This window comes from Vipera berus, assembly GCF_964194415.1.
Source record: "Vipera berus genome assembly, chromosome: 17".
Taxonomy (NCBI): Eukaryota; Metazoa; Chordata; class Lepidosauria; order Squamata; family Viperidae; genus Vipera; species Vipera berus.
The window spans coordinates 3611213-3624214 of record NC_138220.1 but is presented as its reverse complement, the minus strand read 5'-3'; the positions used below and the strand labels follow the sequence as shown (position 1 = coordinate 3624214).

Sequence of the window (13002 nt, the reverse complement as noted above, 5' to 3'; positions counted from 1 at the left end):
TTCTATTCTATTCTATTCTATTCTATTCTATTCTATTCTATTCTATTCTATTCTATTCTATTCTATTCTATTCTATTCTATTCTATCCCATCCCATCCCATCCCATCCCATCCCATCCCATCCCATCCTTCTCTTTTTGGTGCGTGTGCAGAAGTTGTATCAATTTAAATAACCCATTCTGTGTTGGCACCAAAATGGGAGTGCCTCCTGCTTCCTCTAATGTCTTCAACTTACAAACACAATTGGGTCAGAATTTGGAGATTTAGGGTCACCAAATTTTCCTTCACTAAACAAGGCAGTTGTGAAGTGAGCCATGCCCAGTTCCAGAGTGTTTTTAGCCATGGGTGAGAAGTGAGTAACTGCAATTGATGAATCACTCCGTCGTTAAGCAAATCTGGCTTCGCCCATTGACTTTGCTGGCAAGGGCGGTCAGATAAGAGACTGCATAGCCCAGAGCTGCGTAACAGGTAGAGGAGCAGGGGTCTTAGAAACTTGCTCCCTTTTTATGACTTGGGGACGTTGTTCTGCAATATGATTTGACACCAGGGAATCAGCTTCTTGCTTCGCCCAGCCCTGATTTGTTTTGTTTTGCGGTCTTGCCGTCTCCCTTCTGATCCCGTCCGACTTTCCTTTGATTAAAGCCGCGTATTTGTAGGGTTGCTGTGGCAACAGTTTAGTTCAATTAATCCTTTGCCTGGGGAATGACATTAAAAGCCAGAAATAAGACCCGAATAAACAAACAGAACTCCTCCTGCGCGGCTCCGATCAGATAATCAAGGATTCCCACCAAAGCCGGTGGAGCAAAAACTTTTCTCTCGCATTTGCAATTTCCGAGAGAGGAGCTGGGGAAGACGGTTTGGCTATTAATCCAGTGGATTAAAGCGGCCTTTTTCCAGTTCTCCTTAGAAAAAAGGAAAGGAAGGCCCCCCTCCTTGTCTGGACCCTTCCTTTTTCCTGCCCCCTCCCCAAGAAAAACCCCCACAAAGGCCTCGCTGCCTCTTCTCTTCTGCCGACTGCTGTCAATGTGTCTCATCTAATGAAGCAATCTGGCTGTAGGCAAGTCTGACCTCTCTCGTCCGCCCCACCGGCTCGGGGGCTTTGAATCTTCAAGCTTCAGGGGTCTGCGTCTGCACCACCGCTCGGAACAAAAGGAAACCCAGCTGTGGAGGCTGTTTCTGCAACAGCTGGATGCCTTTTGAAGTCTCCGAGGGACTCCCCGGCGCAGCCTTTTAGAAGCTGCCAAGGGAAACGGCTGGCGGCGTCTGGTTGCGCTGCTCCGTCAATCATTTCATATTTTTTTTTAAAAAAAATTATTAAGGAGATTTTGTAGGGCCGCCCAACGTGCTCGCGGTGACTCCGGACGGTTTACAAAAAAAAAATAAAAATAAAACAGCCCAACAGAAAAAGCCTGTCGATCAAGGGGTGGTCCTCAAGTTACGCCCCAAATTTCTGTTTGATCAGTGTAGACATTTGGTTAATTTTGTCCCCTTTTTATGACTTTTTCTTGCCACGGTTGCTAAGTGAATCACTGACTTCCCCATTGACTTTGCTTGTCAGAAGGTCGCAAAAGGGGATCATGTGACACACACACACACACACCCCCGGGACAGTGCAACTGTCGTAAGTGTGAGTCAGTTGCCAAGTGTCCGAATTTTGGTCACGTGACCATGGGGATGCGGGCACGGTCATAAGTGTGAAAAACGGTCATAACTCACTTTCCCCAATGCCGTTGTAACTCTGAATGGTTACTAAATGAACGGTTGTAAGCCGAGGACTACCTCTACAATGATTTATAAGAGTTTGCTTCTTCAGGTGTTGAGAAAGGAACCTTTGGGGTCACCCAGCCAGCTGAGACCCTTCGGCGGGCTGTGAATGGGGCTGAATGTGAAATTCCTGATGATGCAAAGAGAGACGAATATAAACTGAATAAATAAATGGATGACATTAAAGGCTCTTCCTGGCTCTTCCTCTGATAACTGGAGAGGACTTTCTCTGACTCAGGATTTTAAAGAATGTCTCCTGCATTTGCTGTGCTCTCCTGAGGCAGGTGGTGTTTGAACAGAAGCAAGACGGGGTTTGAAAAACTGGTTTTGCAACACTAATTCTTAGCGAGACAGAGAGAGAGAGAGACAGAGAGAGAAGGAGGGGGAGGGAGAGAGAGAATGAGAGAGAGAGTGGGAGGGAGGGAGGGAGAGAAGGAGAGGGAGAGAGAGAATGAGAGAGGAGGGAGAGAATGAAAGGGGGAGAGAAAGCATGAAGGGGAGAGTGAGAGAGGGGGAGAGAATGAGAGGAAGAGATAGAATGAGAGAGAGAAGGAGGGAGGGAGGATGAGAGGAATGGAGAGAGAAAAAGAGAGGGAGGGAGGGAGGGAGGAGGGAGGGAATGAGAGGGAGAGAGAATGAAAGGGAGAAAGAATGAGAGGGAGGGGGAAAGAAAGAGAGGGAGGGAGGAGGGAGAGAGAATGAGGGAGAGAGGGAGGAGAGAATGAGAGAGGAAGAGATATAGAAAAAGAAAGAGAAAGATGGAGAAGGAGGGGGAGAGAATAATAATAATAATAATAATAATAATAATAATAATAATAATAATAATGATGATGATGATGATGAAGAAGGAAGAAGAAGAAGAAGAAGAAGAAGAAGAAGAAGAAGAAGAAGAAGAAGAAGAAGAAGAAGAAGAAGAAGAAGACGTTGAAGTTGGAAGGGACCTTGGAGGTCATCTAGTCCAACCCCCTGCTCAGGCAGGAAACCCTATACCATTTCAGACAAGTGGCTGGCAGACAAGATGTTTCCACCTTAACTGGGGAGAGACAATTCGCTTGGTGGGATTCTTTGCCTCGAAATCAAATCTGCGTCCCTCAGAGGGGTGGAAAATAGCTCATATTTCACAGGTAATCCTCAACTTACAACCATTTCTTTAGTGACCGTTCGAAGTTACAAGGGTCCTGAAAAAAGTGACTTATGACCAGTTTTACCACTTAACGGCCATTGCAGCAGCCCCGATGATCATGTGATCAAAATTCGGACGCTTGGCAACTGGCATGTACTTAGGGCAGTTTTAGCGTCCCCCTGGGGTCACACGGTCCCGTTTTGCAACCTTCCGACAAGCAAAGTCAAGGAGGGAATCCAGACTCACTTTAACTGGGTTACTAACTGTAGCGATTCACTTAAGAAGCATGGCAAAAAGGTCACAAAGTGGAGCAAAACTCAACAACGGCCTCGCTTAGTGGCGGAAATTTTGGGCTCAACTGCGGCTTAAGACGAGGACTTACCTGTGTCCTTTCTTTTCTCTTGGACATTTTTGGCAAGCCAGCTAGGAGGCGTATGGATGTGAGATGTTCACGCCTACCCCCCATTTTTTTTTTTTTACGGAAGCCACAAGGCTGGCAATTAAAATATATTTCGCCAAAGTCCTTTGCCTCCATCCCATCCTGGGGTTGTGAGCCCAACGCTAAAGCTAAAATCAGCTCCTTGCTTCTTCAGTGGGGAGTTAACCCCAAAGGCAGGGTGTGGGTCTTCATTTCCTTTTTCATGCACTGATTATGGGCTGATGATTTATCTGGCTGTTTTACGTGTCAGAACATCTGGATTGGGTCAACTGCAGATCAGGGGACGTAGTGACCCAGGCCAGACGTTTTAGGAGAGGGGTCTTCAAACTTGGCCCTGTGATGACTTGTGGACTTCAACTCCCAGAATTCCTCAGCCAGGCACGCTGGCTGAGGAATTCTGGGAGTTGAAGTCCACAAGTCATCACAGGGCCAAGTTTGAAGACCCCTGTTCTAAAACAATGTTTCCCAACCTCGAGGACTTTAAGATGGGTGGACTTCAACTCCCAGAATTCCCTAGCCAGCATGCCTGGCTGAGGAATTCTGGGAGTTGAAGTCCACAAGTCATCAAAGGGCCAAGTTTGAAGACCCCTGTCTTAGGAGAAGGATGTAGGACAGCGCAATCTGAAACTTACCAAATACAGGGTAATTGTTTCATGGAATAGAGAATGCAATCCAGACAATAAAACGTTTGCTTGGGCTAGGCAAGTATGGAGGGAGGGTGAGAAACAAGGCTGTATTTCCCACAGATAGTCCTCACCTAGCAACTGCCTTGCACAGTGACGGTCGGCAGTCACGATGGTGATAGGAAAGGCACATCGGTGGCCATTGTTGCGTTTACGGCTGCTGCAGTTCTGCAAAGCAAAGGAAAGCTGAAGTCAGATGGTAAGCACCGTGGTTGCAGTTTCACTTAGGGACCCTTTCGCTTAACAACCTGTCGCTAATTCCGGTCCCGCATCCTGCCTCTTTCCATGTGAGATGGGTGTAAATCGTGGTTTTTTTTTCAGGTGTGGTTTACTGTAATTTGGTCTCTCTTGTATTACTGCTGGCTGCCTCAGAAGGCAAAGCCTAAAGCGGGGATATAAATTTTAAGAACGGAGCTTGCATGATCTGCCTTTACTGAACAAGTCATGATCGGGCTGTTCCGCGGGACACGCTAACCCATAAATCGTGGTTTGCGAACGAGTTAGCACTGTCTTCCTCTTTCTTGAAACAGACTTTGGGTGCGTGTGTGTGTGTGTGTGAAAAGTTCAGGGGCCAGGCTGCAGAGGGACTTATGTTATGTGGCCCCATGGCTGTCACTCGCCCCACTCCACCCCCACCCCCCCACCCCATAGCCAAACAGCTTCCCCTCTTCCATTCCCCCTCTGTGTGCAATGGGTCAGTTTGGGCACCAAGTGGTAGACACACACCCCCATTTTAGAAGTGAGATACCCCAGTCTTTTCACACACATGGGGAAGGAAGCCTAGCCCACATCACCCCCCTCCTCCAACTCCAACTCCATCCCTTTCCAACTCCATCCCTTTCCTTGCGGTCCCAGCGAGGGCATCTGTCCGAATCTGCTTGGCATCGTCAGCCACCAGCCAGCCGGGCTGCCTTTCGTGGGGGGGGGGGGGTCGGCGGCGGCCTGGGAGCGGGGGGGGGGGTGCGCAAAGAGAAAAAGCGGCGTGCGGAATTTGGGCTTCGGGACGATGTCGGGAAGTTGCTCTAAAAGAGGCGGCGAGATCGCCGGGACGCTTCCAACTTAACGCCGGGACGTCGGGCAGTTTTTGAAGTTTTGCGCGGCGGGGGGGGGGGGGTGGAGGGAGGGAGGCAGAAAAGGGCGGCGTGGCAGCGTGGGGTCTGGGGGTGGGGAAGCTGAAAAGGCACGCGTGGATCTGGCGGGCGGCTGGCTTTTCCAGGGGGGGAGGGAGGAGGAAAGCCAGCCCTGAACTTGCTCCAGCGGCCGGCCAACAGGTCAACCTCCGGGGCGGCGGGGGGGGGGAGCTTCTCCGGCCGGCGGCGGCGGCGTGTATTGGGGGGGGGAGGGAGAAGGGAGGGGAGATCAATAACCCTTTGGCGACCGCGATGTCTGCGGCGGCGGCGGCGGCGGCGCCCCCTCGCTGGCCGAAATGTCAAGCCTGCCGCCGGAGGGGCCGCGCTGCAGCCGGCGCGGGGAGCTCCTCTCGGGCGCATTAAGCTGCCGTCGCTGGCTGCGGGAGTCCGGCGCCCCGGGGCTGCAGCCGCCGCCGCCGCCTCCTCTGCCGCCTCGCCAGCCGCCTCCTCCTCCTCTGCGCTTGCTGGCGGCGGCTGCTGCTGCTTCCGAGCCGCTTGGGAAGCGGGAGAGGCCGCCGCCACCATGCCGGCCATCAAAAGGGAGCGCCCGGACCGCGAGGAGCTGGCGCTGGCCGCCTTCCACCCGCCCATGGAGGCGCTGCCGGACTACCTGGTGCCCTTCGCGGCCGCCGCCGCCGCCATCCCGGTGGTGACCCCGCACCCGCCGGCGGCGTACGAGCAGCTCTTCGCCGCCGCCGTCGCCCACCAGCAGCAGCAGCAGCAGCAGCAGCGCGCCTACTTGGACTTCCACGCCGCCGCCGCCCCCCCGCCGCCGCCGCCGCTGCCCGAGGAGCTGCTGCTGGAGCGCTTCTCCTCCGCCTCCGCCGCCGCCGCCTCCTCGGCCGCTGCCGCCGCGCCGGACTTCCAGCCCTTCTTCGACCGCGGCGAGCCGTGCCTGGAGGTGGAGTGCGGCGACAACCGGGCGCTGCTCTACATCCGCAAACTCTGCCAGGGCAGCAAAGGGCCCTCCATCCGCTACCGGGGCGAGTGGCTGACCCCCAACGAGTTCCAGTTCGTCAGCGGCCGCGAAACGGCCAAGGACTGGAAGCGGAGCATCCGGCACAAAGGTACCGGCGGCGTCCCCGGCCCAAAAGCGGGCGCGGACCGTGGAGGGTGAGCGAGGCCGGCCGCTCCGTCCCGAGGCTCTGCCCGGCGGGGCGCTCTGCCCCTGGGCAGAGGCACGCTCGCCACTTGCTGCTGCATGCCGTTCGGTCGCGTTGGGTACGGACTGCGGGAGGCGCAGGCGTTTGACCGGGGGACCCATCCCGGGAGGTGTCCCTCTGACACCCCGATGCGGGATCTCCCGGGGGGGCGGTGCGGGCGCTGGGGCCGTCTTGGATTGCAATGCGCGCCTTCGGTTGGGAGGAGGCGGGCGAGGGGGATGTTCTGCGGCTTCTCCTACCCCCTCCCCCCCCCCGCTCTCGCCCTCGGTGTGGACCCGGGGCGCGTGCACGCGGGGAGCGCCCGGCGGCGGGGGCGGAAGCGCGGGAGTGCGTGTCGGAGTTCCCCGCGCGGTTGGAAAGTTGCGCAGAGGCGCGAGAGACTTCGGAGGTGCGTCCCCCGCTCGGGGCGGGCAAAGAGGAGCGGCGGAGGGGAGGGAGGGAGGGAGGGAGGGGGCGGGCGGGGGAGGGAGCCTTCCTCCCGTTCGCCCGGGGGGGGGGGGAAAGGCAGACGGAGGCTGGAGCCGCGCGTTCACTTCGAGCCCCCGGCCGCCTGGCGCGGAGCGCAGCCCTCGCTTGCTGCAAATGGAGCCGCGGCGACCTTCTAAAGCCGGAACGCTCCGAGACGGCGGCGGCGGCGGCGGCGGCGGCTTTGGCGCCTGGAAGCGGGTGGGTGGCGGACGGGGCGGGGGGGCGGGGGGCTCCGGAAATGCGCGCCTCGCTTTGCGCCCCGGGGTTCGGGCGAAGAGGCTGCCCAGCTGTTGTTTACGTCTAAGCCGCTTGGCCAGCCTGCCCGGCGGCGGCGTCGTCCCGAATAAGGCTGGGCTGCGGGGGGGGGGGAACCTCTAAGGCGCCCCCATCCCCGCCCCGGTTTCCTTATGCCTGGCTGCTGCTCTCCGCCCCCGGTTCTCGGGGTGGGGGCGGCTTGGAGCCGGAGCCCTGCTGCATGGGAAGGAGCCGCTTAGCCCACCCCCCAACTCTAACCCCCCCAGCTCTAAACACCCCCCCCGGGAGTCGGTCCTGCGTGTGTTGCTTGGGTTACGCACGCTTGGGTGGCAGTCCGCTTCGGGGATCGGTCTCCCTCGGGTGCGAAAGCGAAAGGAGGGAGGGGAAACCCCACGAAGACAGGTGGGCGGCAGGGCTGGGGTCTCCCTCCCCCCCCGGTCTCCCCCCCCCCCGACGCGGCTGCGGCTCGCTTCCCTCTTTTGCAACCGCGGAAACAGCCGGAGGCGTGGGCGCCCCATCAAGCTGGCTGGGACTTTGGTCTTTCTCCCGCTGGCTGCGTCTTTGCCTGTATTTCTGTGTGTGTGTGTGTGTGTGTGTCTGTGTGTGTGTGTGTGTGTGTGCGGAGCGGGCGGGGGGGGGCTGGAATCGGAAGAGGCGGCTTTGACATATCATTAGCAGGATGCGGCGAGCAGAGACGGGGCGAGAACGGCGAAAGGTCGTTTGCAGGCGGTGATTGACACCTCGCCTTGTTTATTGATTGCCTGGAGGGAGAACGGGGGGGGGGGAAGAGAGAGAGAGCAAAAGAAGGGGGCTGTCTCCCCCCCCCCACCACTGGCCCGCCACTCTAATGAAGCCTCAGCCTGCTCCGCTGCAACCTCGTCTCTGCCTGGGGGGGGGAAGAGCTTGTTCGCCCCTTCCGTCCTCCGCGGCCTTCGCGGTCGGTTAGTCGTGTGGGGGGGGGATAGTACCCCTTGTGCACTGCATCTGGAATGGGGGAAGGGAGGGGGGAAAGCAGCCCGGCCCCTCCCCCTAGCCCCCCTCCCCATTAGTCACCTTTTCAGTCTGGCCAAGCTTCTTTTTTTTTCTTTCTTTCCTAAGAGGATTAGTTAAGGGCTAATGAGGGTGGGGGGGGCACGCTGTCTTTTCATGGGGAGAGAGTTCAATTAAGGAACGAGTTGGGGGGCTTGGGGGGGGGACCGCGTCGGGGAGGGGAGGGGGAAGTGGGGGCTGGCCTCTTTTGTGCAAGCCGCCTTCTCCAGACCAAGCTAATAATCACTTTCTCTTTCTCTGCCCCTTCCCCCCCCCTTTTCTCTTCCTGCACCCAGGGAAAAGTTTGAAGACGCTTATGTCCAAAGGAATTTTACAGGTACATCCACCAATCTGTGATTGCCCTGGGTGTCGAATTTCGTCTCCAGTGGTAAGATGATCGTGAAAAAAAAAAACCCAACCCCCAAACCCCCCCAAAATGAACCCAGATTTTTTTTTCCTTCCTCTCCTCTTTATGCCACTTTTTTTGGCTGCTTCTGTATTTTTATTATTATTATTATTATTATTTTTCTCTTTCTGGATTAAGTCTGTCATTTAATGCAGGGGGGGGGGCAACCGTTTTGGCAACTGGGACCGGTTTTATGGAAGGCCATTTTTTTTCCACGGGGGGGGGGGGAGGAAAGTAGAGGGAGAAAGGTTTAAGGTTTTGCTGGCTTGCCAGCCGTTCACCTCCAGCTGCGCAAAGACTGGTTCTGATTTAAAAGAAGTGGGCGGGAGAGAGGGAAATTTATTTATTTATTTATTTGGGAAAATTCAATCCATCCATCTGTCCATCCATCCTATTTCTTAACTGCCCTCAGAGGAATAAGCCAGCCTTATTGTCTTGGGGGCCAGAGAGAAAAGACTTCCGTGTGTGTGTGTGTGTGTGTGTGTGTGTGTGTGTGTGTGTGTGTGTGTGTGTGTATAAAGAAATGCAGTTGAACGTGCAGCTGCTTCATCACAGGCATTGGAAACGTCTTTGTCTGGGAAGCTACTCTTGCCTCTTTATTGGGGTGTTTTTTTTTCCAACCTTTTCAAGTTTTGCACGGTTTTGGAAAGGTACACATTTTGCGGTTTTGGAAAGGTACACATTTTGCGGTTTTGGAAAGGTACACATTTTGCAGCAGCGTGTTGAGCAAGAAGCCTGTTTCTGCAACCTCACAACATTCAGATCTGCTGTTTCCACCAGAGATGCTTTAGGGAAGAAGGCTTGGGAAAGGAAATCAAGGCTGCTGGTGCCACCGAAGGTTTATGGACTTCTTATAATTTCATAAGGCTGTGGTGCTATTTTGGAGCTGGAGGCTGAAAGCGGATCCTGCAGCGGGGGAATAGCTGGATGGTGACTACGGAGGCAGAGGGGAAATTGGGTTTGGTGGACTGCCGCTCAGGTGACAGGTGTGGTGCGCAGGTGGTAAGGCTTGCACTGTGTGTGTGTGTGTGTGGCTACAGACCGGCCTCACCACTTTCTGATGGGGGCATCCATATCACGGCCAAGTTTTGCCATTCGGTCTTGCAATCAAAGTCAGATGCTGGTGTTTGTAAGGTTGGGGGGGGGGGGAGAAGAATTTAGCATTTGGGAAAAAACCCCTGGGATTGGAATTGCGTAGGTAACTTGTAAGGCTGGTGAAAAACAGATGTCTGGCCTTGTTTATTTTTAAAGCACATCTGGGAAAAGAAACAAGGAACAGATTTTAAAAAGAATCGAGATTAAAGTCTTAGCAGAGATGAGTCGAAAATAAAACCTTGTGTTTCCTAATAGAAGAAAGAGGCTGTTTCTAACTGAAATGAAGGAGGCTTGGAAATACTTGTAGCCAAGCATAGATTTTTTTTATATCTGAAGGCAAATTCTCTGCAGTTCCTATGCTCAAAAATAAATTCCCGGTTTGAATGTGGTGCATTCAGTTCTAAATGCTTGCCTTTTGTGTGTGTGCGCGTACGCCTTTAAGATCCGGTGTGACTCCAGTCTTGCAAATTACAAATTTATGACTTAAGTCTAATGTGTGAATGCAGTCAATGGTGTGTTAATAAAACATGATGATGTAAAGTAGGATTCACACGCTGTGCAAACCTAACAAGGATCTTCACTGGGTATTTTTATGCTTTAGTTAGGAGGATCAGATAGGGCCAGCAAATATATACCATATATACTTGCTGATGAGCCAAGAATTTGTAGGTGCTAAAATGTACCCCAAAATCTGAGTTTGGCTTTTCCATCGATGTTCTTGTATGGTAATATTTTTTAAGTATCTATATTTCTCCTATACGTTCATGGATTAAGCCCATAAGTGGGTAAGCAGATCCTCAAATTTTATCCAAAAATATCATGAAAAATATGGACGGGCTTAGCGGAGTACAATCCGTAGGGATTCCTTTCTCTGTTGATCAGAGGTTGTGGGTGCTCCATCTCTGGAGGCTTTTAAGAAGAGACTGGGCAGCCACTAGTCTGGAATGGTATAGGTTTTCCCGCTGAAGCAGCGGGCTGGACTAGAGGACCTCCAAGGTCCCTTCCAACGCTGTTATTCTGAACATCTGTGAGTGGCACATTTTTTCTTCCCACAGATGGGGCTTTGCTTGTTTGTGTGGACTGGTTGCTGGCACGCTGCGGACCGGTCCCGGTCCACGGACCTGGGGTTGGGGACCCCTGGTACAGAGGTCTCTTAACTTTTAAAACCACCCTTCAGCCCAGAGCGAATCCAATGTGTGCGTTTGTGTGGATCTGTTGTTGAAACGTCGCCATGGTGTGACGGCTGGGTGGGTGGGGGCAAAAATTGCACACCACTTACATGGATTGAGACATGTTGTGCCTCATTAGCTGCGGTGTGTACGAACACGCCTCGAAAATGAGAATTGGAAGCGATACCTCTGAAGCGGGAAGATCAAACGGAGGATCTGAAGAGCTGTGCCATCTCTAATTAAAAAAAGAAATTTGCATGGATTTGCTTGCCCTCCATTTCTCGGGCGCGGGGGGGGGGGTTGGACTTTTGCTCCACCCCAGCTCCCTAGGCAAAGAACTGGAAAGGTGTTTTCCATGGAGATAATTGCTTTAAATTATTAGCCGGGAATAACTTAAAAGCAGCCACGCTCTCCCTAAAGGCTGAACAGTTGAATACTAAACGAAGGCTAACTTTGGCTAGCAATACGGGAGGCCGGAGTACTTTTCTGAATAGTTTATCCCTACTAACCCCTCCCCGCCTTTAAAATAAGCATCACTGAATCACTTTTTTTCCCCCAGTGTGCTTCTTTCTCCCAGACAGATCCTGTAGGAATAATCACAACTTTCCTAGGGGGCTAACTCAGCAATCTATAAATATCTCCCCATTAATCACCTTAGGCTCAAAGGAAAGCTAAATCTATTTAAAGAAAACCAGCTTCCCCACCACTTCCTCGCCTTGCCGCCCGGAGCTAAATCTTGACTCGGCACAGGTGACTAGATGAGTGTATAATTTTAGGCTGGGCTGACTCCATGGCATGTGTGCACACGCATGCCCAGGAGCGCACCTCACTTTCAGTTTGAACACAGCAGCTCTTCTGCCTGTGGCCGGGAGTAGCTGGCACTTCTGTTTTGTGTAAAGATCTTCTGTTCTTGACTTGGGAGAATTTTTCGAACGCGTCAGGAAGGAAGGCATAATATCCAACATCTTGCTTTTTTGGCCTCTTTAAAAATGCCAGCGTCTTCGTCGCGAGAACAGAAGGCAGGTTTTGCGTGGCGTGGTATACAAGGCAGTCCTTGAGGCGACTGTTCAAAGTCACAAGGGCACTGAGAAAAGCGGCTTACGACAAGTCCTCGCAGTTATGACCGCCGCAGCATTCCCCACAGTCAACGCGATCAGAAATTGGGCACCAGTGACGGGCAGGTGCCTAGGAGAGTTGCAGCGTCCCCGGATTTGTGTGATTGCCACTTGAGACCTTCCCACAAACCAATTTGATGGGGAGGGGGAGGGGCAAGCCAGGTTTGCTTAACGACCGCGGGATTCACTTAACAACTTGATCACGTGGCTCTGGGGAACGCTGCAACGGTCGTAAGCGTGAAAGATGGTCACGAGGCTTTTTTTTTTTAGTGCTGTAACTTTGGTCATTAAATGAATGGTTGCAAGTCAAGGACGGCACGGAAATTCAGCCTAATGCTTTGCTGGCTAGATGCCAGTCCTGAAACATGGATCTGCCCTCTAAAAGAACCAGCTCTTGACTTCCTTATGTCGGAGATCTTGACGGCTTGCAGATTTGTTTAACTAGGTTTATTTAGAGTTTGGATGCCTGGACGGATTAGTGTTTGTTTAAACAACCTCCACCCTGTTGACAGCTGGAAAACAGCTTCTTTAAGATTGGCTGAAATGACAACAGCGCCTGGTGTGTGTGCCAAACGGCTTAACCTCCTCACATTGTTCATTAAGTTGCGGTTCCAGGTTCACACAACCTGCTGAATGATCAACCAACCAGAAGGCTTTGTCTTGTTAAATCGGCCCTGCTGAGAGTCTCAGGGTTCTCACCAACCTCCTAATCTAGAGTTGCTCCTTGCGTTGTCTGTCCAACCTGCTAGGCTGAGTCAAGGTTTGAACCCTGAACAGCTTGTGTGTTCCTCAGAATCTGGGTCAACCCTTGTCTTGTGCAGCTGTCCAGCGGCAGGCCAGCTGGAGTGAGGCGCTGGGATTTCTAATTTTCCAAGGTTGGCGCAATAACCGCTGTTGCAGCTCCCTCCAGAATTGGAGGCTGGATCTTCCCACCCATTCATTCCCTCCTTCCATCCATCCATCCGGCCATCTATCTATCCCTCCCTCCCCCATTTCTTCATCCCTCTGTCCCTCCTTCCATCTATCTCTCCCTCCATCCTTTCATTCCTTCAACTATACCTCCCTCCATCCCCATTCCTTCATCTCTCCCTCCCTGTCTCTCCATTCATCCCACCATCCTTCATCCTTCCCTCCCTCCCTCTCCCCTTCATCCCTCCCTCCCTC

At 53.2% G+C, this 13002-nt stretch overlaps 1 protein-coding gene and 1 long non-coding RNA gene across 4 annotated transcripts in view; one reads left to right on the top strand and one right to left on the bottom strand.

Moving 5' to 3' along the window:
* Positions 1-433: 433 nt before the first annotated feature.
* LOC308675635 lies at positions 434-5837 on the bottom strand. Its single transcript, XR_014028170.1, has 3 exons — positions 5749-5837; positions 4083-4176; positions 434-694 (listed from the first exon to the last, which is right to left on the bottom strand). It is a non-coding gene; the product is annotated as an uncharacterized lncRNA (long non-coding RNA).
* The window catches only part of SAMD11 (sterile alpha motif domain containing 11), a gene marked incomplete at its 5' end in the record, with an annotated part of 64020 nt that continues 56679 nt past the window's right edge, over positions 5662-13002 (top strand). Inside the window, 2 exons of one of the 3 annotated variants that reach the window (XM_081341079.1) lie at positions 5662-6205; positions 8350-8441. In XM_081341079.1, coding sequence (XP_081197205.1) covers positions 5662-6205; positions 8350-8441 — 636 coding nt within the window. Of the gene's footprint in view, positions 6206-6853; positions 6968-8349; positions 8442-13002 lie in introns of those variants that run through there. The other 2 variants (XM_081341081.1, XM_081341080.1) reach the window with 2 other exon arrangements.